At 46.1% G+C, this 25,454-nt stretch overlaps 2 protein-coding genes across 7 annotated transcripts in view; both read left to right on the top strand.

Annotated features, from left to right (window-relative positions):
• The first annotated feature begins 1,351 nt into the window (after positions 1-1,351).
• On the top strand, positions 1,352-21,660 carry SAG (S-antigen visual arrestin). 4 transcript variants are annotated; one of them, XM_080409838.1, is made up of 16 exons: positions 1,353-1,784; positions 3,804-3,955; positions 4,519-4,579; positions 4,670-4,714; positions 5,004-5,197; positions 6,354-6,413; positions 7,530-7,597; positions 7,792-7,927; positions 8,285-8,369; positions 9,637-9,709; positions 10,632-10,769; positions 11,072-11,149; positions 12,033-12,056; positions 12,445-12,509; positions 19,861-19,870; positions 20,551-21,660. In XM_080409838.1, the coding sequence occupies exons 2-16, from the start codon at positions 3,860-3,862 to the stop codon at positions 20,642-20,644; spliced, it is 1,227 nt and encodes a 408-aa protein (XP_080265964.1). In that variant the 5' UTR covers positions 1,353-1,784; positions 3,804-3,859; the 3' UTR covers positions 20,645-21,660. The 4 variants fall into 4 exon arrangements, with proteins under 4 accessions (XP_080265965.1, XP_080265964.1, XP_080265966.1 ...); XM_080409839.1 differs by lacking the exons at positions 19,861-19,870; positions 20,551-21,660 and adding an exon at positions 18,784-19,839 and having other exon boundaries at positions 1,352-1,784; XM_080409840.1 differs by lacking the exon at positions 19,861-19,870 and having other exon boundaries at positions 1,356-1,784.
• Positions 21,661-21,781: 121 nt separating this feature from the next.
• DGKD (diacylglycerol kinase delta) overlaps positions 21,782-25,454 on the top strand; it is a 64,553-nt gene continuing 60,880 nt past the window's right edge. For all 3 annotated transcript variants that reach the window (XR_013931721.1, XM_080409726.1, XM_080409725.1), the window contains exon 1: positions 21,782-24,225. Coding sequence is in view for 2 of the 3 variants with exons in the window: in XM_080409726.1 (XP_080265852.1) it covers positions 24,067-24,225 (159 nt within the window). In the remaining variant the exon portion in view is untranslated. The remainder of the gene's footprint in view (positions 24,226-25,454) is intronic.

Genomic DNA, 25,454 nt, shown 5'->3' with positions numbered 1-25,454 from the left:
TGAGGATAATGGCTAGCTAGCTAAGACCTTAAGTATTTCAGATTAAAATTTCTTAGGACCAAGGTATGTAGGAAATTCTAGTGACCAATTTTAGCTCTGTTTGCTATAGTTCATTTATTTACTTCTATTTTTCCGGTTCAACATGCAGAGGGCAGAGAAAACAAAAGCAGCTGCTGTGCAGAGGTGGCTGTTGCACTGTTTTTCTGCTGAAGGTGGAGCTGCCCTTCAGGTGGTTTAGGGAGTGGGGTGGGCATCTTTCTCCAGCCAGGAGGGTGTGTTAGGAAACTCGTGTTACGGTGAAGCTGCTTCCAGGCTCTCCTGAAGATAAGATGTTGGAAACTGCATGTGTACCCACACCTCCCAGGCCCTCAGAGGAGTAGCAGGTACAACAGGAGTGCTTGTTCCTCTCCTGAAGGGCTAATAATCCTGCAGTGGCAGCGGCACAAACTAACAGAACCAGCTTTCTCCTTTTTGTTCTTGCACCGTGTGACTGAATGGAACGTGTTGATTTGGTGGCTTAGTTTCTGGCGTCTCTTCCCTACTGTCTACAACCAGGATCCCGCTTTCCTTCAGCAGCACAGGCACGTGTGAATGTCTGTGTTTGAGGGCTGGCTGGTTTGTGTTTGCCAGAGTTGATTAGACAGAGTAGTGATTAAACTCTCCAAACAACCCACCTCCAATTAATGTTGCTGGAATTTGGAAAACACTGAAAAAGCTGAGGAACACTGGTTCTGTGGTTTGGTTTTTTTTTTAATAATTTGTGTACCCAGGCCACTATATTCAAGCAAATGTTGGTGTTTGTTTGCAAAAAGCAAGCTTGATTTATGACTGCAAGATTGCCTGAAATGGAGGGTGCTGCTCAGGCTGGCAAGTGGAGAGGCTATCGTGGTCTTTCTAATCAAACTAACAGATGCAGCACAGAGGGAAGCTACAGCTGTTAATGCAGCTTGCAAGCCAAAAATTACACACATTGTTGTGCATAATATCAAGACCAAATTCGGGGGGGCAGGGGGAAGCTATTCTTGGGACATTCATGAACAGAAAAGCTAAACTGATTGAAATCTTGTTGATGTGTCTTACATCTTGGATGTTGTGCCTTACTCCGTAAGTAAATTGAGGGGAGGGGTACTAGCTAGCAACATACTGTTTTGCATCAGCGTGCCAATTGGAAAGTTGGTGTAGCAATAATAGATAAACCGCTTAGTGATTATGAGAAGAATAATGTTCTCAGTGCTTGGTAGTCCTTCATAATGGCATCTATTTATAGAGACTTGATTTGGTGTTTTATAAACTCCCTTTTTCATAAATGGCTCTTGTCTGTTCAGCTTATCAAGCTGGATGACTTGCAACCCTAGGAAGGAGAAGACAGAGAAAGAGCTTTATTCTAAAGCTGCTTTCAGTAACCGTCCTGTTCTATGTAGGTCTGTAGTCTTTACAAACTGTGTGAGTATGACATTGTAGACCTCTTCACCGACAATCTGAGCTCCCTTAGGTAATGCTTTATGTTGCTGACTTAACCACTTTACAGTTGAATCTTAGCCCAGGTACAATATTTGCTCTTGGAGGAGGATTAATTCCTGAAATCCTGGATGGACGCAACTAGAGACGTGCTTTCAAATCCACTACAAATTGTCCTCCTTGTTTGCGAAGAGGTTAGTGATTCCCTCAGATAGATGCGAAGGAGCATAGGACACAGCTGTGTAAAAACTTCACCTTTCTTCGCTAGTTTAGAAGTTCACGTCTCTGTTCTGTGGCAGCTCCTGTGGCATCTGGAACGTAACAAGGTATTTAATGTTATTTACTGGTTTGTTTATTTGGGACTACAGCGTGAGTGCGGTGTCCGCTCAGCAGCAAATGCCATTCTGGACTTGGACTTGGCCTACCTATACTTCATGCAAAATAGTAATTCTTAAATGTGTAAAGTCTTTCTCTAATCTCTACCTTACGTTTTTTCTAGCTTTCTAAGAAGGGAAGAATTTCCTTTTTCCACAGCTTGTTGTGTGCAAATAGACCCTAGAAACTGTTTCTACTCTTGAAATAGCTTTAAAATGGGAAAGCAAGCAGAGAAATAGAAAGGAAGCAAACTGCAAGGACAGTTGTACCCTCAGACCAGCAGTCTGTCTAACACGGTATACTCCTTCATGGGGGTCCAACAGGGAGATGTGTAAGAACAGGGCACATGTAGCATCATCCTTTCCTGATGCTGCTCCTCAGCTTCAGAGTCTTACGGGGTTAAGGTTGCACCTTGGATCATCCTGTCCAACATCTCCCAAAAGCCTTTTCCCTGTGAACCTGTCTAATCTGTGAATCAATTCATATTGGTGGTTTCCAGAGCCTTCTGCAGTCACACTGTACTCCTGAATCTTGGGCTATGTGGGGAAATTATTCACTTCGTTTTGAATTTGCTGTCTGAACTGGATGCTGCTATTTTATAATTTATGACAAAGTGAAAAACTAATGTCTTTCCGCTTTTACCACCCAGGGTTTCTGGAGATCTGTTGTGTCCTTTTGGTCCATCCTCTTCGTCCTGTGTCATGTCGTGTCCACCCCCCACCAAGAATCTTATTTCACCTGTTTTTTCCTTGGGTACAAGCTGTCTCCTACCCCTAATTACAATTGTTACCTTTCTGGGCAGGTATGGGACTGTTGTATTCCTAAGGTCCGTTCTGCTTTGAGCTCAGCGATATCCTACAAATAATGGGTTGCATTTGGTTCTGATTTAAGAAAATACAGTAGGACAGAAGAGTTCTCATTCCGGGTTTGCTCTGACTCCTTACTGATACATACCAGCTTTCTAGGTCTTAGACTGAGCATGTGGTACACAAGTTCTGAAATGGTATGTGGCATTCTCTGTTGTGTTTTTGATTTATTTGCTAATAACTTCTCTGTTTGTGTCAAGACATTTTTCCTAAATGATACCAAGTACAACTCCGCATGTCAGGCTATAGTTGTATTTTCTTTTGACTACAATACTTTTAACTGTTATAGAATATGTGGTATTTCATCACCTATCTAATCTGCATCGTGAAGCACTCCTCCTTAACAGAGACAGGTTTATTTTTGGGAATCTAGAATAGCTGTATGTCTGTGGGCAGGCTGTTTGCTCTTTATCTAGGCTTTTTTCCATTCATTCAAGGATGTGCTCCATAGCAAATGTCCCAGGACAGGTGATGCTGTGCTGTTGTATACTTGCAATGGTAAAAAAAACCAGCAAAACCAAACAAATCCCCCAAAAGTACCCAAAGCTCATGTGTGCTGATATTCTTTCTTTCATGTATTTTATGCCTTTATTAATGAGTGGAATTACCTTCTTATCTCGTGACAATTTAGAGCCTCTGATGACAAATCTTGAGGTACCATTTCAAAATCCATGTACCTTGATCAGATTACCTTTATCTGTACTCTTACAGATATCTTCACAAAATTACTGTCTACAAACCTCTCTGCAAAGGCCAAGCTATTTCTTCCCCTCCAGACTTTTTTACTAGTCTACTTATTTTTTAATATTAATTAAAAGGAGTTATTGATCTTTTGTATACTAGTCTACTTATTTTTTAATATAAATTAAAAGGAGTTACTGATCTTTTGTAATGTTTCTGAAGATCTGTTTTTAAATAGATGTGTTTGTGGTTTTTTTTTTTTATGAAACTGCTAAAATGGAAAGAAACCTACCTTCTGTGTTGTGCCTGCATATCTATTGAAATAGTCTTTGGTAGACTACACATGGGAGTACAATGCTTCACCCACCCAGTATAATTCCGCTTTTGTCTCATACACCTATTTTTTTCTGACATCTTTCCCAGGACATTTTGGGGCAGAACAGCATCATTCACCCACAGTCACATACCCATCTTTGACCATGAGCTGCCCAGAGTCTCAAAAGACGGGGACAAGTGGGAAGAATGCTAGCTCACATAAACAAGTTATCTTCAAAAAAAGCACCCGTGACAAAGCTGTAAGTACCGTTATGATTGGTTTGTGCAGGTATGAGTCGTACTTATGGTCGGACTGGAGACTTACTAGAAAGCTCTTTCCTGTCTCTGTTATTTTTTTCTGAAGGACCATGAACTGTATTTAGTGCTAAGTTTGAGGAGGTGATGTAAACAGAGTTTATAGGACAAGCTTCTCGTATGTTGTAATACAAGAGGAAGGCAACTTGCCTCCTACTCCTCCTGGGTTGTGCTCCTGCTAATAAATGTTTAAAACAAAGCTGATTCATTATCTTTCCAACCTGATGGCACCAAAAATTTTTAAATCTATAGTTTTGTCCCATGCACAAGTATTTATGTTGCACTTGTGTGAGCTAGTCTACATCAGGTCTTCGGTTCTTGTGTCCTGAAGCATGTGAATAATCCTGTTGAGTCTGGTGGGGATTGTATGTTTGCTGGAAAAAAAACAATATTCTGTTTAAATTGAAATTGTTCTGATCTCGACAAGATTATAGCTCTATAGCATTCCCCCCTCACCAACACACGACCATCACCACTTCGTACTTCATCCATGGTCATCTCCCTACAGCTGACCATCTACCTGGGAAAACGGGACTTCATTGACAACTCGGGGAATGTGGAACCTGTAGGTAAGTCTGCACGGATACATGCTGCCCTTCCTGCTCTCTCAGCCCTGATTATCCTCTGTTAATCTTTCCTATTTTTTTCCTTTTTTTCAGATGGTGTTGTATTGGTGGATCCTGCACTTATCAAGGGGAAAGAAGGTCTGAGGTTTTATGCAATGTGTATTTCAGAGATTGCTAGTCCTCTTTTGAAGTGAGGTGCTGAGAGAGCGCCTTTTTTTTTTTAAGGGTACAAACGTAACTCTTCCCCAGTGAATGGGCTTCTTAATCAATGTAATGCATGTTCTTACATATGGTATAAACACTTACTGGGTTATACAACAGTGTTGAAACAAGCTTCCTTGACTCTGTATTGCAGGAGGATTTTACATCCACCCTGGCTGCGTTGTTAGCCTGCTGCATGCTTTACCTGTCATGTGCTTTGTTCCAGTGTATGTGTCCCTGACCTGTGCTTTCCGGTATGGCCAGGAAGACATTGATGTGATGGGCCTGACCTTTCGACGGGACCTGTTCTTCTCTAGGGTCCAAGTGTACCCACCTGCTGACAAGCCAGAGTCTCTCTCCCACTTGCAAGAATCTCTGCTGAAGAAGCTGGGAAAAAATGCTTATCCCTTTTTCTTTACAGTAAGTATCTCATAAGAGCCTCCGACCCTCTTGTCTGTTATTACCAGGCTGCTGAGACCCAGTGAGGGACTGAAGACGGGGATTAATAGAAGATTCATGTTATGCAAAGCTCCAGTCATGAGTGACAGGCAACGCACCAATTTTTTTTTCTTAACATCCTAAGTGGTAAAGTGCAAGAAGTTTTTAGCTGCATGTGAAAAGTGCTTTCCTTGAAAAGGCAAGGAAACATGCAATGGCTTTATGCTAGCAACAGCCCTATATAGCCTCGTCTTCCCGTTCCTGAGAGGCTGGAATATGTTGCACCATTGCCTCAGTGCTCACAGAGGAAGTGCCAAATCCTCTCTCTTTAAAAATTTTATGGATCAAACAAGCAGATGAAAAGCTCTTTACCAGATGTTGTCAACAAATAACAGCTCATTGCCAAATTCTGAATCTGACAGGATATGCTTCCAGTGCTGTCAGTGACACGTCTGCCTTAGCATTGCCTAGGAAGATCCAGGTTTGAAAACTACATGCTCTCTTATAGCAACAAATAGGTCTTTGAATGATTCTGCTGAATGGGCTGGTACCTGCCGTGATGTTATTACCACTCGGATACAGTCTAGTGATCTTCAAAATCTTGAGTCACTAATAGGGTGTTAGCGCTTGGTCTCCGTGAGCTGCTCTGCAACCTCCCCAGCTGATGTCTGGAGTTGCCCAGGCCAGGAGCAACTGGGTACTGGCTGGTCCTCATGGCCTTAGTTGTGTTTCTGACGGAGCGATGCTTTGCTCCAGCTCGAAGCCTGTGTGAGCTGTATTGATTATCTTGGGCGAGGAGCCAGATGTTGCAGCTTCTACTTTAAGCTGTGTCTCTAGGGCTCTGTTTGATTTTTAAACTACGTGCTTCATGTGCCTGGACATTTTTTACTTGTTTCTTTCTCTTTTGTTTCTTTCCTTTCTTGACTATTAAAGTATTTTTGGAAGAGAGGGACTTGTTTGGACAAGGCAAGATAAGGCCCAGTATATTAAAGCCTCCATCTTAGCTAGAACTTCGAAGGGTTACATTACAGTGAGTGACCTGTTGTCTTCAGGATTGCTTTGTACCTTTTGCAAACAATATGTTAACTAGAGTATCTGGGTAATATTGCTTTGGGATATTTTTCTCTTCCTCCCACAGTTCCCAGATTACCTGCCTTGTTCAGTCTGTCTGCAGCCTGCACCTCGTGATGTTGATAAGGTGAGACCAATGTGACACTTGTGCTTATCATGGTTGAGGAAAGTCGAGTGGAAAAATTCATGTGAATTTGTTTGGCTAGCTTGAGAGTAGAAGAAGGTGGTACTGGATTTGACTGTGCTATGCCACAAATGTCAGGAACCTGGCTGAAGAGCTACAAGCGTGTGCCACAGAGTTGGAATTTTAAGTTCTCAGAAGAAGAAGGGGAATCTAGTCTTCATTTGCAGTGCTTGTAGTTTCCTGAAGGGTACCACATGATTTGTGGGTTGGCTGCACATGAAATGATTGTAGCTGTCAGGCTACATGAGAGAAAAAGGCTGCTTAAAGTCTCATAGATTGCTATAAATAGCATGTGTTAAAACCTGCGTCTGAATTAAAACTGATGCAGAGAAGGGCTGGCTTGCACATGTGTGTAAAGTAAACAAAACCTCCGGAGTAACAGATATCAGATAATGAGATGTTCTGCGAGGTTTCTGACACCAATTAAAATATTCCCTTTATACTTGGTGCTTCTGTGAACCGCAGAGCTAGGCTAACAGCTGGGCAAGTTGGGATGCAGGTTGTAGAATCCAGTGCAACAGGGATAAGCTGTATTTTTTGCCAAGGAATGATATTCTGGCAAAAATTCCTCTGTTGCTTTGTAGAGAGTTATCTGGGACTCACAGATGTCCCGTGGTGGTATAAACCTGTTAAAGCAAAGGTCAGCTTGGCCTGATGACTCCCACTCCTTAGACGTTTGGAAAGAAGACTGACCTGGACCCTTGGTCAGGTATTGGCATTACAAAGTCAATTTAGAAATTCAGTTCAGAAACCTGAGGTGGACCGGAGACCCTTGCAGGCTGGTCACTCGTATAACCTGCAGCACGCTGTGACCGAGCCTTTCGGGAGTGGGGATGCCATCTGACAAAGGCTGGGAATTAAGCCTCATTTATCAGAAGCAGCGTGGAGTAGGTGGATGCTGCCACACCAGTTGGCAAGGACCTCTGTTCCAGTGGTGGGAGGCCAGGAGAATTTGCAGTTGGCAGAAGTCCGTCAGTTTCTGATGTACTGAAAGATATTTAAACATCTGGCTTCTTGACTTCTGACACTGATTTCACAGCTGTCTCCTCTCTCTGGCAGACCTGTGGGGTGGACTTTGAGGTAAAGGCTTTCTCAACAGAGAATGTGGAAGAGAGAATTCATAAGAGGTAACAGAACGTGTCTGTCTTCAGCTTTGCCCTTCTTAAAGGGGGTGGGGGTGGTTCAGTAACGTACCTTGGTTGCTTGTTCAGCTTTGCCCCACTTGTCAGTGGACTTCTTGAGTGTAAAGCACGTGTGAATGCAGAACTCCTGCCTCTGCCAAGTGCAAAGTACCACCATGTTGTCCTCTGCTGCTTCCCAGGAACTCTGCACGTCTGCTGATCCGTAAGGTGCAATATGCTCCAGATGAACCAGGACCCCAACCTTGTACGGAGACCACCTGGCAGTTCTTCATGTCCAACAAGCCATTATACTTGAAAGCTTGCCTCAGTAAAGAGGTGAGGGTTTCGCCCGGGGGCTGTGGACATCGCAGTACTGGCACACCAGTATGCATTTTCCTGCCCAAAGCAGCTACATCCATTTGTAACTTGAACCGTCTCAGCTCAGACTGACTTGTTGCAGCACTTGAGAGCTCTAATGTCATTTCTGTCAGTAGGTGCTGTTAGGGAAGGCTGAGACCCCATTACCAGATGCATTTGAGACTAAATAAATCATTGAAGGAAGGGCCATGAATCATTGGGAAGGGTCATCTTGCCTTATCTGGCCTCTGTGAGATTTAATCTGGGGTGACTAGAGAGGTTTAGGGCTTGGGAGAAGCCTCCTGGCTGGATTTCTGAGCATCAAATTCCTTCTAGGTGTACTACCACGGTGAGCCCATTGCAGTCACTATCACCATCAACAACAGTACAGAGAAAACAGTGAAGAAGATCAAAGCCCAGGGTATGTTTTTATGGTTGCTCGGGATTCTTTGAGGGCAAGAAGACTGAATGGTAAGAGAACTGAAAGACAGCCAGAATTTAGTGCTTGCAACAGCTTAGGCAGGCAGTCTGGGACAAGTCAGGAATTTTTCCCTTCACCCTGTCTGTTGCTGTTTCTTTGCTGTTCATCAAGTGAAACACCGCAGCTTCTTTATTGACTCTCATGGTTGTTTATATGGCTTAATTTCAGGCACTGCTATGTTCCCTCTCATAAAGAGAAAGGGTCTGGCACCTACAGCGGGCAAGGCAGGTGCTGTGGGGGAAAAGCCCCCTCTTTTGGGAGGCCAGTGGAAAGTGCTGCCCTGTCCATGTGATGCTCCTGCTAACGGCGAAGGTGCCCAGGTTGCATCGCATTTTGCTTGGGGTTTCAGAAATGTCTGGCAATGCGAGAAACAGCCACTCTGCCACTGATGGTGTAATTCCTCCCAAGGAAGCTGAGGGCAGGGGCTGAGTTTCAGAGGAGTTTCAGTACTGTGCCTGTGTTTTATTTGTGGCACTGCATGTTTTCATCCCACAGGCGTCATTGCACTTGGACCTGTGGAAGACAGTCTGAGAGACAAAGGATGAGAAAGAGAAGAGAAGGCAGGGAGGGATCAAAATTCCTGAGCTTTTTACAACTCTATAGCAGAAAAAGCCAATTTGGTGCCCATCTTGGATGCACTCTGTAGTGATTCCCAAATATTTTTTAGGCTGACACGCCTCCGTCAGGCTTAAAGAGACCTTGTTGGTCCCCAGATTCTCTCCTTACCAGCGTTTCAGTCAGAATTACTTTTTTGGGGGCGTTTGATTGGAGAGTATAAGCCATTTACTATAGCAGGCTCTTGACTGCAGCCTGCTCGATGGTGGTGTCTCCTGAATGCAAGTGCATGGACTATAAATACGCAAGAGAGACCCATGAACAGAAATAAAAGTGCACGTGGCTTAGAGAAGAAGGAGGGAGATCTTTATAATGGAAAGAACAGGCTCCCAAGGGAAACTGTGGGTTATTGACTTTTTGTCATCTCCAAATCAAGTCCAGGTGCCTTTCAGGGAAGATGGACTGGTTATTTGTACGCTGTTGGTCTCTATCCACGTCAGGCTGTCTGGTCCGGTGGTCCCCCTTCAGGCTCTAATTTGCTGGGTTTTCCTGCTGTCCTAATCATGTCATTCCCGAGACTCGGGGCAGGGCAGCTGTGTTGTTGTGCACACGCATCAGAAACTGATTGTCCGCTTTCTCCTTTCTCGCTCAGTGGAGCAGGTTGCCAATGTGGTTTTGTACTCCAGTGACTACTATACAAAAGTGGTAGCTGCTGAGGAAGCACAGTGAGTGGATGGTCTGCTTATCCCTTCTTGCACCTTCATACCCTTTTAATTATCCTTGCCCTCCTCAATAAAGGGAGGAACTCCTAGCTAGAGTCTGGCGGTTGTCTGCTGTTACAGTGCTTGCTTCTCTTACCTGGGCGGGGGGGGGTGTCCGTGTCCCACACCACCCATACTCGCTGCTTGCAGCTGGTCTCCCTTTCACATAGCCAGCAGGGACCAATGCAGCTTTTTTCAGAGAATGGGGAGGCTGCAGCAGCGGTTTGCAGAGTAATTACCAACTAGGAAAGCTTAGCAGGGACTGCGGAAGGCTCCACATTGCTTGAAATCTTTAAATAGAGGTGCAGCATTTTTCTGAAAGGTGTTGCTGTTTGGGTGGAAGTCCTGGATGCTCTAGCTTGAGGTCAGTCTTTTTCACACAGTCTCATTTCGTTTCTTCTGGCCTTAGAAGGCCCATGAAAACCTTGAGCCTATTGCCATGGTAGAGAGCCGCTTGCTCTTTTGCGCTGCAGTGGCAGTGCAGCGTTGGACTTGGCTTTCTGAGGAGGGTTGGACACACCCGGCCACTTTTTATTTTTCTGGTGTTTTGCTCTGTAGCTTAGGGACATGTTTTGCAATGAGTACTGGCCTTCTCAAATAGGATTCCTTTTGTCCAAATGTAGAGGTCTGCAGCATAGTTTTGACCTATTTTAGAAGTCTGCCTTAATGTGAAATTAATTGTTTTCTGCAAGTGCTTGTTTCTGCTGATTACAAAGGGAATTTTTTACTAGTTAAGATGTAGACACCTGCATTGTAGACAACTAAATTTGGACAGATAAATTCCACTCCTTTTGGACAGCTTTGTAATCTGTTTTGAAATTCTCTTGGTTGGGTGTATAACACAAGTCAGTGTGTCACCTTCCTTCTCTCACCTGCTTATTTTTAGGGAAAAGGTTCAGCCAAATAGCACCCTGACCAAGACACTGACACTTTTGCCCTTGCTAGCAAATAATCGGGAGACACGGGAAATAGCTCTGGATGGGAAGCTAAAGGACGAGGACACCAACTTGGCTTCTAGTACTATGTGAGTAGAGTTCTGAATGGTCCCAGGTAGTGGAGGGTAATAAAGAAGCGGAGACACTTGTATCAGGAGTTTGTACCTGTAAATGTGTGTCCAGAGGGGCGCATCCAAGCTGCATTACTTACCAGATCATGTTTACTCAGGGTGAATAGTGATCACAGACCTGGAGAGGCATTAGCTGTCCCTGAGGCTTGTCTCCTCTGTCGCTTCCAGGAGAGCAGGACCTTCACCTAGTTCTTGCTCCAGCCATGTACTCTTGCTATGTTGCTGTGCTGCCTGACACTGCTGTCTGTTTTCTCTGGTAGTATTAAGGATGGAATAGACAAGACAGTGATGGGGATTCTGGTTTCCTACAAGGTCAAAGTGAAGCTCACTATTCCAGGGTAAGACTAACGGATTTCTTGCTACATCTGCATAGAGAGGGGAGTGCGTGTTCTTCACTGATGAGGGGGGAGAGTACAGGACAGTCCGCCCCAAAAGAAAGGGCATATGTTGTAGGACATGAGGCTCCCTCTAAAGCATAAATCGTCTGGAAATCTATCTTGGCCTATCCAAAGAAGGTGTCCTGAGCCAGAGGGCTTGGGTTACCTTCCTTAAATACCATATGACTTTACAGCTGCAGTATGAGCCTCTGGTTTGCGTTGCACTTTTTTTGTTTCAAAGCCATATTTTGTGAGAACTGAAGTGAAACGTGGTCTGAACCTTTATCTTGGTGTTCTTGTTCTCCCAGAGCAGAAGGTAGAGACATCTGCCTGAGAGTCATAAATACTGTAGCTCAGGTTCTGTACTGAGCCAGCTTTCTGGGAGAAACCGACGTTATCAACATGAGCTAGTTCCCAGCATACAGTGCAAAAGAGGACAAGGATAATAATTCTCAGCTGATGATAGCCACTGTTTACATTTGCATTTCATTCATCTGTAATTCCTTCTAGTATAAAAATGAGTCAATTATTTGCCTAAAGTGTGATAAAATGACCATGCCTTCTTCAGTTGCCCTTGCCCTTTGGCTCTCAGAAAAGGAGCCATATCCAACCCTTGGTCAGGATTTCAAAAATTTAGGCTCATTCTCCATGGGAAGGACATGCAAAATGAAAATTACCTTTTTTAAAAAAGAAGTTTATTTGGGTGTTATGCTTTGTGGCAAGTAGGGAAGAGTATGTGAAGAAGGTGATTTCAATAGTCCACCAATAAAAAGGCATTTGATAGAGTACCAGAATGGAAAGGCACTAAATATGCTCGTGTTTTTCTCCTTGTTTTCTTCTGTAGCATGCTGGGAGACCTCACCTCCAGGTAAATGTCATCTTCCTTTTCAGACCATGCATCTGTAGTTGTTAATTTGTCTCTTTACCCTCTTTTCAATTCCCTTTCTTGCTTCCCTAGAAAAATCTAACTAACCTTTGAGATGATAGAAGTAAAAAGTTTGTGCATTCAGCTGCGAAAATGAAGCAATTACAAAAAATCTTTGATTTTATGTACGTGCAAGTACATTCAGCACATAATAAACCCAGTTTATTAAAGTGGATATGCACAAGATATTTGTGGAGAAATTAGAGTTTAACTCTTTTTGAGGGGAAAATTATTGTTAGGAAAAGATGAAAGAATGGGTGAAGGTGAGAGGGGAACTGAACCAGGCACGAGTAGAGCTGCGGATCTGATGTATTCTCTCTTCTCCCCAAAGTGAAGTGGGCACAGAGCTGCCATTTCGTCTCATGCACCCTAAACCTGAGGAGAAGACCACAGCAGGTCAGTTATCCCTGGTTTTTGCCTTTCTTCATTAACACTCGGGTGAAATTTTGCCATTGCAAGGCTTGTAGTCATTTCTTCTACAGGAAGCCTTTAAAGTCTACAAGGGTCCAGTATGGGGGCAGTTCTGTGTGTGAATATATATGCTTGTGTGTGTCTATATTTATCAACCTCAAGGTACAAAATAACAGGGAGGAGGGATGCTAAGGTGGGCCAGGGTGGGTGGAAATGGGCCATGTTTCCCTTTTTGTTTTTCATCTATGGAATCACAGCTCAAAGCACAGGGGCTTGAGGAAGCACTGCATAGCTGAATCTCATGACTATGCAAAATGTCCTGAATAAAGCCGTTAGCAATTCCCAGCCAGAATCCAATACAGCAAACAAGCATCTGTCGCAGAAAACACCTAAGACACATGAGTATTGTAAAAAGCAAAATACTTTTAAGCAGAATGAAGAGGTGGTAAAACTGTTCATGATTTTTAGAGTCCCCGTTACCTTGATTTGGCATTGGCAGCAGTGTCTGTGTTGTGGTCTTCATGCTCAGTGGGTATCTGAGAGGAATGGCTCTTCAGAGTCAGGTCAGTAAATGGAAGTGTGGGAACTTTAAAGCAGTGTAAGGAGCTTGGGATCAGATGCCAAAACTGCAGGCTGTCTTTAGCATGTGTGTTCTCCTCCCACTTCCTCAGGCCTGGCTGGCTCTGTTCTCTAATAGTGAACTTACAGAAGCTGCAAGGTTCTTGTGCTGAATCAGAAGCTCTTGGGCAGCATCTGAAGCAGCTATTGAACACAAATTATGCCGGCCGTTCAATGCTGGGGCTGAGCTGCATGGGCTTCAAACAAAAACCCACGGCTGCTTTGGCGCTGCTTTTCTTTTTTTCCTCCTCCTTTTTTCCTCCTCCTTTTTTCCTCCTCCTTTTTTTTTCCTCCTCCCTTTTTCCTCCTCCCTTTTTCCTCCTCCCTTTTTCCTCCTCCCTTTTTCCTCCTCCCTTTTTCCTCCTCCCTTTTTCCTCCTCCCTTTTTCCTCCTCCCTTTTTCCTCCTCCCTTTTTCCTCCTCCCTTTTTCCTCCTCCCTTTTTCCTCCTCCCTTTTTCCTCCTCCCTTTTTCCTCCTCCCTTTTTCCTCCTCCCTTTTTCCTCCTCCCTTTTTCCTCCTCCCTTTTTCCTCCTCCCTTTTTCCTCCTCCCTTTTTCCTCCTCCCTTTTTCCTCCTCCCTTTTTCCTCCTCCCTTTTTCCTCCTCCCTTTTTCCTCCTCCCTTTTTCCTCCTCCCTTTTTCCTCCTCCCTTTTTCCTCCTCCCTTTTTCCTCCTCCCTTTTTCCTCCTCCCTTTTTCCTCCTCCCTTTTTCCTCCTCCCTTTTTCCTCCTCCCTTTTTCCTCCTCCCTTTTTCCTCCTCCCTTTTTCCTCCTCCCTTTTTCCTCCTCCCTTTTTCCTCCTCCCTTTTTCCTCCTCCCTTTTTCCTCCTCCCTTTTTCCTCCTCCCTTTTTCCTCCTCCCTTTTTCCTCCTCCCTTTTTCCTCCTCCCTTTTTCCTCCTCCCTTTTTCCTCCTCCCTTTTTCCTCCTCCCTTTTTCCTCCTCCCTTTTTCCTCCTCCCTTTTTCCTCCTCCCTTTTTCCTCCTCCCTTTTTCCTCCTCCCTTTTTCCTCCTCCCTTTTTCCTCCTCCCTTTTTCCTCCTCCCTTTTTCCTCCTCCCTTTTTCCTCCTCCCTTTTTCCTCCTCCCTTTTTCCTCCTCCCTTTTTCCTCCTCCCTTTTTCCTCCTCCCTTTTTCCTCCTCCCTTTTTCCTCCTCCCTTTTTCCTCCTCCCTTTTTCCTCCTCCCTTTTTCCTCCTCCCTTTTTCCTCCTCCCTTTTTCCTCCTCCCTTTTTCCTCCTCCCTTTTTCCTCCTCCCTTTTTCCTCCTCCCTTTTTCCTCCTCCCTTTTTCCTCCTCCCTTTTTCCTCCTCCCTTTTTCCTCCTCCCTTTTTCCTCCTCCCTTTTTCCTCCTCCCTTTTTCCTCCTCCCTTTTTCCTCCTCCCTTTTTCCTCCTCCCTTTTTCCTCCTCCCTTTTTCCTCCTCCCTTTTTCCTCCTCCCTTTTTCCTCCTCCCTTTTTCCTCCTCCCTTTTTCCTCCTCCCTTTTTCCTCCTCCCTTTTTCCTCCTCCCTTTTTCCTCCTCCCTTTTTCCTCCTCCCTTTTTCCTCCTCCCTTTTTCCTCCTCCCTTTTTCCTCCTCCCTTTTTCCTCCTCCCTTTTTCCTCCTCCCTTTTTCCTCCTCCCTTTTTCCTCCTCCCTTTTTCCTCCTCCCTTTTTCCTCCTCCCTTTTTCCTCCTCCCTTTTTCCTCCTCCCTTTTTCCTCCTCCCTTTTTCCTCCTCCCTTTTTCCTCCTCCCTTTTTCCTCCTCCCCACCCAAACTTACCTAAAGCTGCTGTTTCTACAAACATGACCCCTAGAAGATGATGATGGAACCTGTGAGAAGATTTATCCCTCGATAGGTGCTTTGTTCTTCACTGGAAACGTTAGAACAGGGTGACTTGAGTCCTTATTGTGCAAATTTGTTGGAGGAATCAAGTGCTGAGAAGAGAACAGTGGTGATTTATTCCATGCGCAGTTGCTGTGGTTGGAAATCAGTGTTTGCTAATTATGGATGTGCTGGAGTGGGGGAAGGTAGGTTTCTCCACCCCTGTAAGAACTGCACTGTAGGAAACTCGTTTTCACCGGGAAGAACCCTGCTGTAAGCTGTGCCAGCATGGTCTCTTAGCATAGACACAGAACACGCTTATAGGAGAAGATTTTGTGCATGTTACACCCCGTCAGAGTAGTGCAGTTAGTCTAGGAAGCACCTGCAGAACAAACCCACAGGGCTTACTGCCCTCTCCCTGCCTTTCTGCTGTGGCCACAGAGGAGACAGCCCCATCACTGAGGAGTAGCACGGACACCCCACAGCAGCGTGCAGCCCAAAGCTGCCTCCAGCTCTCCTGTGAGGTGGAAATTGGGTCCTCCGTGTTGCTCCCATAAGACTAATAAGGTTGGATCACTTTGGAGAAGCTTCTGTGAAGCAAATGCTGTTGCTGGCGTAGCTTTGGCCGTGCCGCGGGGCTCCCTTCCATGCTGCAGCCTGGGGAAGCTCTGCCAGCAAAGCACTGACACTGCCGCACACTTGATGGTGATCTCAGGTGGGTTCGGCCAAGGGTCTTCTGTCTCTTCTGGTAGCTTGTACATACTGAAGCACTTCTCAGACTTCCCTGCAGCAGTGCCCCTGCCCAGGAGCCTGACGAGGGGCTGGGGCCACCCCGATGGCCACAGTGGCCAGTGAGGGCCATCCAGTGCCCCTGGGGAGCCCCTCAGGGCAGAGGTGCTGCTGGGGGTGCTCAGGGCTGCACAGGGGAGCCCCCACGGGCACAGAGAAAAGCTTGAAAGCTCCAAACAAGGATCATCCAAAGCCTTAGACAACTGCAAAGAATTGTGCAGTTTTAGAATGGTGTGAATTTTTTTTACATGATGTTTTTTGGTGTTAACAATGCTGCAACTCTCTTTTTGTTACTTATGCTTCAGGCAGATAATTCTGGCAGAAGCATTTGTAATATGAGGAAAAATGGAAGTCAGTTCTCCCTTTTAAGATAATTTCAAAGGACGACTGATATACTCCTTTATATAGTATGCTCAAAAGGATGTGGGCAGAAGACTTTACAGGGGAAATGGAGAACTGCAATATTTCTCAGATCGCTTCCCCCAACACATCCTCTTACCAAAGGCACAGCCCACGTATTGTTTGCTACATCAAAGTCTTCTAGGAGCTTGCTGTCAGAAGACAGCTATGGTTCATGCATTTTGTATAAATGGAAATTGCAGGTTTCTTATAAACTGAAACAATACAGGTAGTTTCAGGAGCTATCCCATGGGAAAGCCCTACAAATGGTTAACTTGAGAAATAAATGCTTTTTCTTAAAAAAAGGTCGTGTAACACAACAAAATTCCTCTGAAGCCTGCATAGCTGACTTGAAAACTGTGCTGGAATGTGGTGTCTGAGCTCATTATGGGGAATAAAACAGTCTCCCATATGAAGCTGGTAAACTAAAAAACTCTTTCCAACTTTACTGGCTGGTAGTTTTCCGTGCACCATGCCTAATCACTTTTCCCAATTGCAAGTTCATGCTTTAAAAATTTTGATTCTACCACCTTTGTTCGTAAACTCTGAGAAATATGTTTTGTTAGTGAAATACCATTTAATTGGGAATAAAGCAAATCAAGACTTAATTGCAGAGATGGAGCTTCAACAAACAGTATTTAGACACTCAAAGGCCCCAAAAGATGGAATTTTTCTTTCAGCAGCAGCCTCTACAGTGGGTTAGGCAGGGGTGCATGCATAGGGAATTTTGAGATCATTCCTTATCTTCTTTTTCCATTTCCTTTTGTTTTTACTGATGAGTCAGTAGTAACCAGTTTGCCTGTTGCGCCTCCCTGCTTACTTGACTGTCACTTCATCTGAAGGTACAGCTGGGGGAAAGGAAAGAAGTCAAAGCAACCATCTTACAGATTCAAAGCTAAAGTGGGATTAAAAAACGCCATGTATTTTTATTTATTCATTGCAGTGGGGTAATATCCTTTTCCCTTCTCTAGCTAAAGTGATTTATGGCAAAAGTAAATAAGACATGTAGAGCATCACTATATTTAATCATGCAGGGCTGATTTGAGTGTAGAGAACCTCAGAAAGAGAAGCTTCTCAAGAACATGGTTTAATGTTTTTAGGGCCAAACTGGGGCAAGTGTGACCAGCTGCTGTGTGCTTTATTTCACAGCAGATTGCTTTGCCCTTTTTATTTGTCTGTGCGTGAGCTCTGAAGCATTCATCACTCAGGAAAAAGTAGATCTGTCAGAGTCCATGGCTATTGCAGATTGCTTGATCTTTCTTTTCTGTGCTTGGAGGAGACAGAAAAGGAATGACTTGCTACCTTTCCTTTCCCGTGTTTATTTATGGCTTCCTTGTCTTGGACTCCTTGTAGGCCAGCATTTGCATGTTTCATGTGTGCTGGTTTTGCAACCATTTTTGGACCCATGTGGTTCACAGGGGGTTATTTTTAGGCAAAGCAGCTCCTGTCTCATTGGCAGTCTGTCTTTTCCGCCTGTTGACAAAAACTTATAGAGATCTGTTGCTTTTAAAGATAGATTAAAATTGGGCTGTGTCTCTTCATGCTTCCAAGACCTTTCCCAGTCAGCAGTTAGCCCAGCAGCTCCTGCTGGGTTTTTCTTAAGGCTGTGGTCTCAGCGTGAGTTCTTTGGTCTGGGGTTTTCCTGCCCTTCCCCTGATGTTTTACATTTTGTGAGCCTATGTCTTGGAAACTGTCCTTTTTGTTGAACAACAGCCAAAACACGGTCATTTGTCTGCTCCCTTGTTAAACTTGCATGAAAGGGCTGGTTTCAAGAAACCCATGAATGTTCTGTCTCTTTACTAGTAAAGCTCTACCTGCCCTGTGTTGGTGGTGTAACTTTCAGAAATGAGTGACTACATAAAGCACTTGAATATCTTGAAAAATAACACAGCCTACATCCCCCTGCCCCCCCCCCAAGTTTACAGAGGTTAAAAGCAAGCTTATAATGAAAATGACCATATGCCACAACTTTAATTATATGAAATCATTTCTGTGGCTGCATAATAAAAGCTTACAGAAAACCCTCTGCAGAGAGTGTTCTGGAGCCTCATCGATGCTTGAGCACAGCCCCCTCCCATCCCAACTCCCAAAACAATTGCTGGCATGACAGTTAAAAAAAGAAAAAGTCTACCCATTTTTCAGCTTCCCAAGAATTTTTCCATGTTATAATATTCAATAAGCCACCGGAGAGCAGGAGAACCCTGTGGAGTGGGCCTGACTCCTGCCTGGGGGTGCAAAAGTAGCCATTTAACAGTTAAATGCGATACAGTATAGCAGCCTGAAGGTAAAGTAGTGCATCTTCAAATGTAATCTTAATCTGAGTTACAGGATAAGTGTTTCTCTACTGCCACACTACCTATGTATTGATTCAGTAATCATTTATCTGACAGTCAAGCATATGCTCAACTGAAACAGCATCTGTTTTCCCCCCTCAACCCATTTTGTAAAACTGGCTTCAAACCACATTGGTGGGTACCTCACTCAGCTTCACCCACATCATTGATGTCACTGTTTCCATAGTAATGAATGTACTTCAAAGTGGGGAAAGAGAGCAGGCTATTTAAAGAATAAAAATTGGAGGAAAAATGAAATTATAATGATGCTTTATGTGTTGGACACTTAAAAAGTTCTAAATATTTAATTTTAAATCCATTTCAGTCAAGCGTGCATGCCCTGAGACTTTCCAGATTTCAGCTGGGCTTCTGTGAGGAGAGGAAACCATCCTTTCAGAGTCTGGATGGAGACCATCATGAGTGCCTTTACACAGTCCAGCCTTCCAGGCATTTTGACTGGAGTGGCCCCATTTAGCACACTTTCAGTGCTGATGTTTCCAGCAGTGCTCGTTGCCACTTGTTGCCCTTGATTTCAGTGTGCGTTGTGGGTGGGAGTTCTCCAGGTAGTGAGTTCTCTGGATCCCTGAAGCATCCTGGATCCCTACAACTTCTGTAGAACGATGGCCTAGGTGTGCTTTGCTCCCTGACTTAAACTCATGAGATGCAAGCCAGTGAAGTTAACGTTGCTTGCTAAAGATAAAGTAACTGTGAGAACAAAAAAAATCCCTTCCCCCATTTCATCACTGCAATACAGTCTGTTCTGCTTATTTTAGGCTGTGCTGAAGCAGCTTCCAAGGAATCCTGCTAGCAAGCAGGATTTGTTATGGTGTGGCTAGCAAAGATCCCATAAAAGAAACACAAGTGCGAAAAGCCTTGGGATTATATTTAAGGAAAGATTAAATCAGGGGTATTGCCTCAAGTGCACAACCTATCTAATGAGACACCACCTATGGCTTTCTGTATTCTGACCTCTGATTTTAATACCTTCATGTTTATTGAACAAGAACATCATCTTCTCATCAGCTGACTACTTAAATCACAGTGACAGACCAATTAAGACTAACATTATGGCACGCAAGCACTGTCATCTCTGAGTAGAAGTGTGTGCACAGATGTCTCTCACAGCTGTGACCGCTAGCAAGTACGAATGGGAAAACCTGTCGTTGTTTCTCAGCCCTTCTGAGTCTTAGGCAATGTTGCTAGAGTGCTTTTCCATTTGGGAGACCAAGTTTTGCTTCCTAAGGTGCATGTATGCACATTTTGAAACTTTCTGGAATTCTCCTTGTATTGCTGCAAATCCTACCGCTTGTCACTGTTATAAATTTTTGCTGGTTTTAGCACCCACTGTTCTAACTGCTTGGTGTGTCTTTTTTCCTTTTTTATTGCATGCTGATGACTGCAGGGAAGGATGGGTAGGTTTCCTTTAATATTTCACATTCTAGCTGCAGTTGTGCGTTAACTCTTTGGAAAAAAACCTCCTCAAAACTGTCTGAAAACCTCCAGGGTTCACAGAATACAAGCCCAAATCCAAAGTGAGTGAGTTACTGTGGCTTGACAAATTACTGCTATCAGTTGAACAGCAATGACCGACCGTGTGAAACTAGTTCAAGAGAACATGTTTTGCCTTATGGTTGGAGGGAGGGGTGTGTTTGTGGTCAGCTCATGCTCTGTAGCTCTAAGTTTCAGAAACTCAATAGATTTGACCAAGTGCCCCTATTTTAGTACAGAAGGAATAAGGTTTAAAGGTTTCACATTTTATTTCTAGACAAAGACCCTTTCAAGGCTGCAGTCTACTCAGCTAGCTAGTACATATTTAGCTGCAATGGATGTGATTCAGTACAGATTAAAACCTCCTCAGTTTGTGTCCTGACTTGCTCAGTCAACTGCTTTTCATACTAGCTAGAATACCACCAATGAGAATGTGATCCAAGTCCCTTTGAAGACAGAGGAAACATTACCAGAGTCTGCTCCAGGCTTCTCTTCCTCCTCCTGTAGTCTTTTTAGTCTCCTTTAACTCCTTTAGTCTGCTGGTATAAAAAAAATAAAAAATTGCTAACATCATTTTGAAAGACCTGTGTTTCTTCCATTTCAGTGAAGCAGAGTTGGTATTTGAGGAGTTTGCTCGTCAACAGCTAAAAGATATGCTTGATGATGAAGACAAGAATACACTCTCAAATGATGATTAAAAGAACAAGCTGCCAGAGAAGCGATGTAGCCTGGCATCAACAAGAAATTTAGGACCTAGGCTTCTAGTAAACTGCATGTTCTCAGTGCGTACGTGGTCTTTCAGGGATCAGCCCTGAGGTCAGTGGACATAAAATCATGAATCTCTATTGCTTATTAAAAGTTTCAGCTCTAGAAGAATGTAGCAAACTCAAAACCTGATGTTTACTCGAGCTACCAGAGGGCTGCCATGTCATGACTTCTGCTGTCAGGGCTATGTAATAAAAAGGTTGGTTGCTTGCACCACTGATGAGGGCTTCAACGATGATCTGTGCAGGCTGCCCAGACTTACTCAGTGTCAAAGGGTCTGTAACTTTGAAATGCTAGTGAACCAAATCCTAGTCTGGAAGGCTGGCTTTGCAGCCTTTGGTGATTCATCGAAGTTTCTCGGCAGACTGTACAAAACTGATTTTATTTCCTTTTGGTTGCTTTTGTGTTTATGCTATACCAAACTCATCTAGTGAATATTTGCAGTGCTTGCACTGTCCCCGTGTGGCTTACATCCACTTTCTGTACCATTAAATGTCTTGCAAGTCATCTTCCACACCGGCTATTATGCTGATACAATGTTAGCTTTCAAGCAACGTGCTTAACCACCACGTTATTAAAGATGAGAGTAATGTGCACTGTCCATGACTTCCTTAACAAAGCTCCCTATATACTACCCCAAACAGAGAGAACTGCTAGTCCAGACTGATCCTGTATTTAATCTAGTTTCCTGTGTGCAACAGTCCTTTAAAGGAGGGTGCAGTAAAATTAAGGAGGAAATTATGGGGCAGCCTGCCCTGAGGAGCCTTTTCCAACATCCAGCTGCCAGAGGTCAGTTTATGCTCTAAGAAATGAGATTGTATTTTGTGAACTTCGTTCTCTCATGTTGATCTGGATATTCTCATTATCCATGTAAATGTTGCATCCTTTCCTAAATCTCACGTAGATTTTGGCTGAGGTTGCATCAGCTAATTACATTTTGCATGTAAAACTATCGGTGTTTTCTTTTCCTTGTTTTTGCTCCAAGTCTGTTTGTCAATGTCCCTGGTTTAAATTCTCCTGGAAGGTCTGATTGCAGAGCCTACATTTATTAATATTATAAACTTATGTTTCCCACCCCTACGCACCCGAAAACAGAATTAAGAGCTTCCCACTTATATCTTAGCAAACAGTGATGTGCTTTTAACAGAGAAGAAAGCGAGGGAGACATTTTTGAGATGTCTGTTTCCCCCAGCGGGAGCGGGACTCCTGGTGAAAGCCCGCTGTGAGCGCGTTGCGCTTCTGTCCTGCTTCAGACTGCGGAGGCTGCATGAGCTGAGCTTGCCCACTCTCGGGCTCAGGTTGCTATTGATAACTGCAACAAGCCAAAGCAGCTTGTTTTGGAGAAAAGTGTGGGCTGTGCTCTGGCATTTCTGCAGAATTGTTCTATATACAGGCCTCATTTTCTGAGAAGCTTGTCTGTTTATTCTTACTGACACCATCATGGTTACAAGCCCTGCTTTTACAGGTGATCCAAAGGCTTTAACCAAACAGCTTTGTATCTGGCCTCTAACACAAATAGGTTGGCTTAAAAGTAAAGCCTGTTTTGCTTTTGTGAACTGGTCTTGATTAAGATGCTGAAAGCAGTGAATTAAGACCACAGCTGATTTCAGAGTTTCATCAGTGCTCTCACCTAATGCCACCTGTCTGTCAGTGGTTTTGGCTCCATTAGTCACAGCTGTTTCACCTTAGAAGAAATTGCAAGAGGCAGTATGTTTGCTCTGCTCTTCCTAAGTGCTGTGTGCTTTGCTGCTGAAGAAACCCTGCAGCCATTTTTGGGTGTTTGTGGTCGGTATAATTTCTGTGTAAATTTCAACTTTGGGTTTGGGGGAAGGGTTAGGCATTTGCACCTGGATTTCTGGGAAGGCTTTTCTAATGATTGCCCTGGTATTTTTTTTTACTAATTTCTTGGCAGCTTGAGAAGAACACATGGGTATGGTAAGGCTGAATGAATGGCTGTTTGCAAATATGCTGGTCTTGGAGAGCTGGTATTCAGGAAATGCTTTAAGGATGCTAAGAGGAGGAGGGGGCACAGTCTTCCAGTCTTGCTTCAAAGTGTATCTTCCTCCACAGAGGTGTTTCCTTCAGTGTTCCTGGCTATGGGACCTGTAAGTGTGGGAGTAGTAAACTTGGAGGCTTTTTTTTTTTATTGCTATTATGTCAGCTTTGTGAGGTGCCTCTGTCACTGTCTGACTTGCAAACTCACCTGCAGCAATGCCTTCTGTAAGCTAACTGCGTAACAAAATTACAGTATGTTCTGCCATGCAATGGGGAGAAGCCGAAATGGTTATTAAATCTGTTCTTTTGCCTGGGTTTAGGAAAGCATTTAAAGACATTGACCATTTGTTTAGCCCATGCTGGACATTTTCTCAGAGAGCAAGGGCTTTCTGCTGGTTCCTTCAGTTCCCTGTCCTGCAGGCCAGGCTGGGCTTGCATTCTTCTGCCCTTCAGGCAGCAGAAAAGAGGTCTCTAGTTGGAACTGTTTGCCTTTTATCTTTGGCTCTGCTTCTGATGTTATGTTGATGTTCCACCAAGTCAGACCTGCTACTCGTATTCATGGCTGGGGGAGCAACGCTGGAGTGGGACGCCACGTAGGGCACACCTGCCCGCTCCCGGAGAGGGACGCGCTCTGGTAGTGATGGCATCTCTGAAACTGCTGCTTTTGAACACAGCTTTTGTCAAATACGCGGCCTCTGTGACGGGACTGACTTGGTGACAAGCGTTTTCCCCTTGTACAGGGTGGGGATGGTGCAGGTGACACACTCCGTGCCAGCGGTTTGGCCGTTACCTCAGGCCGGCGGGCGCGGGAGGGACGGTGCCGGGAGAGGCCCAGGCCCAGTCAGGCCGGAGCGTTTCTGTACTGAAAACTGAGGCGGCGTGTGGCAGCGGGAGCCCCTGTGGCTGGCAGGACGGGTGGGACACCTGTTTGTGAGGGAGGTGGGTGCAGCAGGGCTTACCCTGAGGGGAGGAGGGTTTACCCACAGGATTTTTATTAAACCCAGGGGAACAACCGGAGTGCTGGAAACAACCGTGAGAATCAGGCCCGAGATTCAAGCTCTTGGGCTCGCGTTATCCGTGAGTTGAAGCCCTTTTCTTGGGCTTCAAACAGCCACGGGGGTGCTTGGACCGAGGAGGGGCCAGTGTGGCTGATGCCCGGTGGGCGGGCTGGGGTCGGTTCGCAGCTGGGGCCGCGGGCCGGGCCGTGCCGTGCCGAGGAGGTGGCCGTGCCCGCCCCACCCCGCCGCGGCCGTTCTCCTCCGCTCCCCGCCAGGGGGCGCCGCAGCGGCGGAGCGGGCGGGTGCAGAGCGCGGCGCGCGGCGGGAGGGGGCGCCGGCCGCGCCGCCCCGCACCTTGCAGCATGGCGGCGGCGGGCGCCGCGCAGCCCCAGGCCGGGGCGGTCGCCGCCGCCAGCCCCGCGGCGGCGGAGGAATCGTCGGACAGCGAACCGGAGCAGGAGCCGGGCTCCCCGCAGAAACTCATCCGTAAAGTCTCTACGTCCGGGCAAATCCGCCAGAAGGTGCGTGCGGCGGGCGGGGGCTGCGGGCAGGGCCTCGGGCTCCGGCAGCGCTGCGGCCGGCTCTGCCTCCGCGTCTCCCTCAGCGCCGCCGCCGCCTCCCCCTCCCGCCCAGCACGGCCACCCTGGGCCGCCCTTCTGGGAGTTGCCCCCCCCCACCCCACCCCCCGTGGGGGGCCTGCCAGGGACCCCCTCGAGCCCAGCCCTCAGGGAGCTGCCGGGCATTGCACCCACCGGCCGCCCTGCGCCTCAGGGACTTGCTGGTGACGCCCCCCCTCCCGCAGCTACCCCTGAGGGTCTGCCGGCGGCCGCCTCACGCACACACCGCCCCGCCGGGACCTGCTGGCGACCCCCAGCCCGCCCCTCCGGGACCTGCCGGCCAGCCCCCCGACTCGCTTGCCGGGACCCCCCAGACCGGCCCGTTCCCGCGCTCCCCCTCCCTCGCCGCCTCTCAGGGACTTGTCGGCGATCCGTCCCTCCGACCCGCCCCTCAAGGTGTCCCTCTGGGATGTGCTGGCGAGCCCCAGACCGTGCCTCAGAGATCCGCTGACAACACCCCCCACCCCAGCAGCTTTGCATGAGCTCGCGAACCCCTAAATGCTCCTCAGGGATTCCTGTAACAAACTGTTTCTCAGGTGTCTGCTAGCAGTTACCCCCTAAATGCCCTTCAGTGTCTGCCAGTGAGCCCCAAACTGCTGTCGGGGGGGCCTGGAATTGCCCCCAGCAGGTACCATCCCCAGGCTGCCTCACAGAACCTCCCCAGTTCCCCCTGCCCAGCAGCCCAGAACCTCCCCAGTTGCCCCTGCCCAGCAGCCCAGCTCAGGCCACTTTCTGCCCAGTGCCCAGGTCCAGACCCGCCAGGGAGCTTCTCTATCCTAACAGTGACCAGCGTGCCCAGGCACAGCAGGACCCTGCCTTACCTCTTCCCGTTATTAGGCTGCCCTCTAATATTTTCTTGGAGTCATGGAAGTCAGATTTGAGTTCCTGCTCCCCAGTGCCACCTCCCTCCCCGTTACCTGATATTTGAGCTCTAAAGACATACTGTCACTCCCCACTCCCAGAAGCTGCATCTCCCCTTTTTTCCCCCATGTCAGCGTTGCCAGAGGCTCTCTCTGCACCTTCCTGTGCCTTCCCTGAGGGCCCCTTCGTAGCCCAGGCATATCCCCCTGTCACATTGTGCCCTCCCCCATTATCGCTTTCCTACCCCCACCTCCTGTGGCCCTGTTGGACAC

This window comes from Falco punctatus (genome assembly GCF_963210335.1).
Source record: "Falco punctatus genome assembly, chromosome: 13".
NCBI lineage: Eukaryota > Metazoa > Chordata > Aves > Falconiformes > Falconidae > Falco > Falco punctatus.
Note: the sequence above shows the minus strand (reverse complement) of the source record. Positions and strands in the feature narration are given on the sequence as shown.

Bases quoted from the DNA above. Each gene is read 5' to 3' on its own strand.
- SAG (XM_080409838.1), top strand. From the start codon at position 3,860: ATGAGCTGCCCAGAGTCTCAAAAGACGGGGACAAGTGGGAAGAATGCT. The intron at 7,598-7,791 runs GTAACAGAACGT...GCTGCTTCCCAG, and splicing joins GAAGAGAGAATTCATAAGAG to GAACTCTGCACGTCTGCTGA. The intron at 12,057-12,444 runs GTAAATGTCATC...TTCTCCCCAAAG, and splicing joins CTGGGAGACCTCACCTCCAG to TGAAGTGGGCACAGAGCTGC.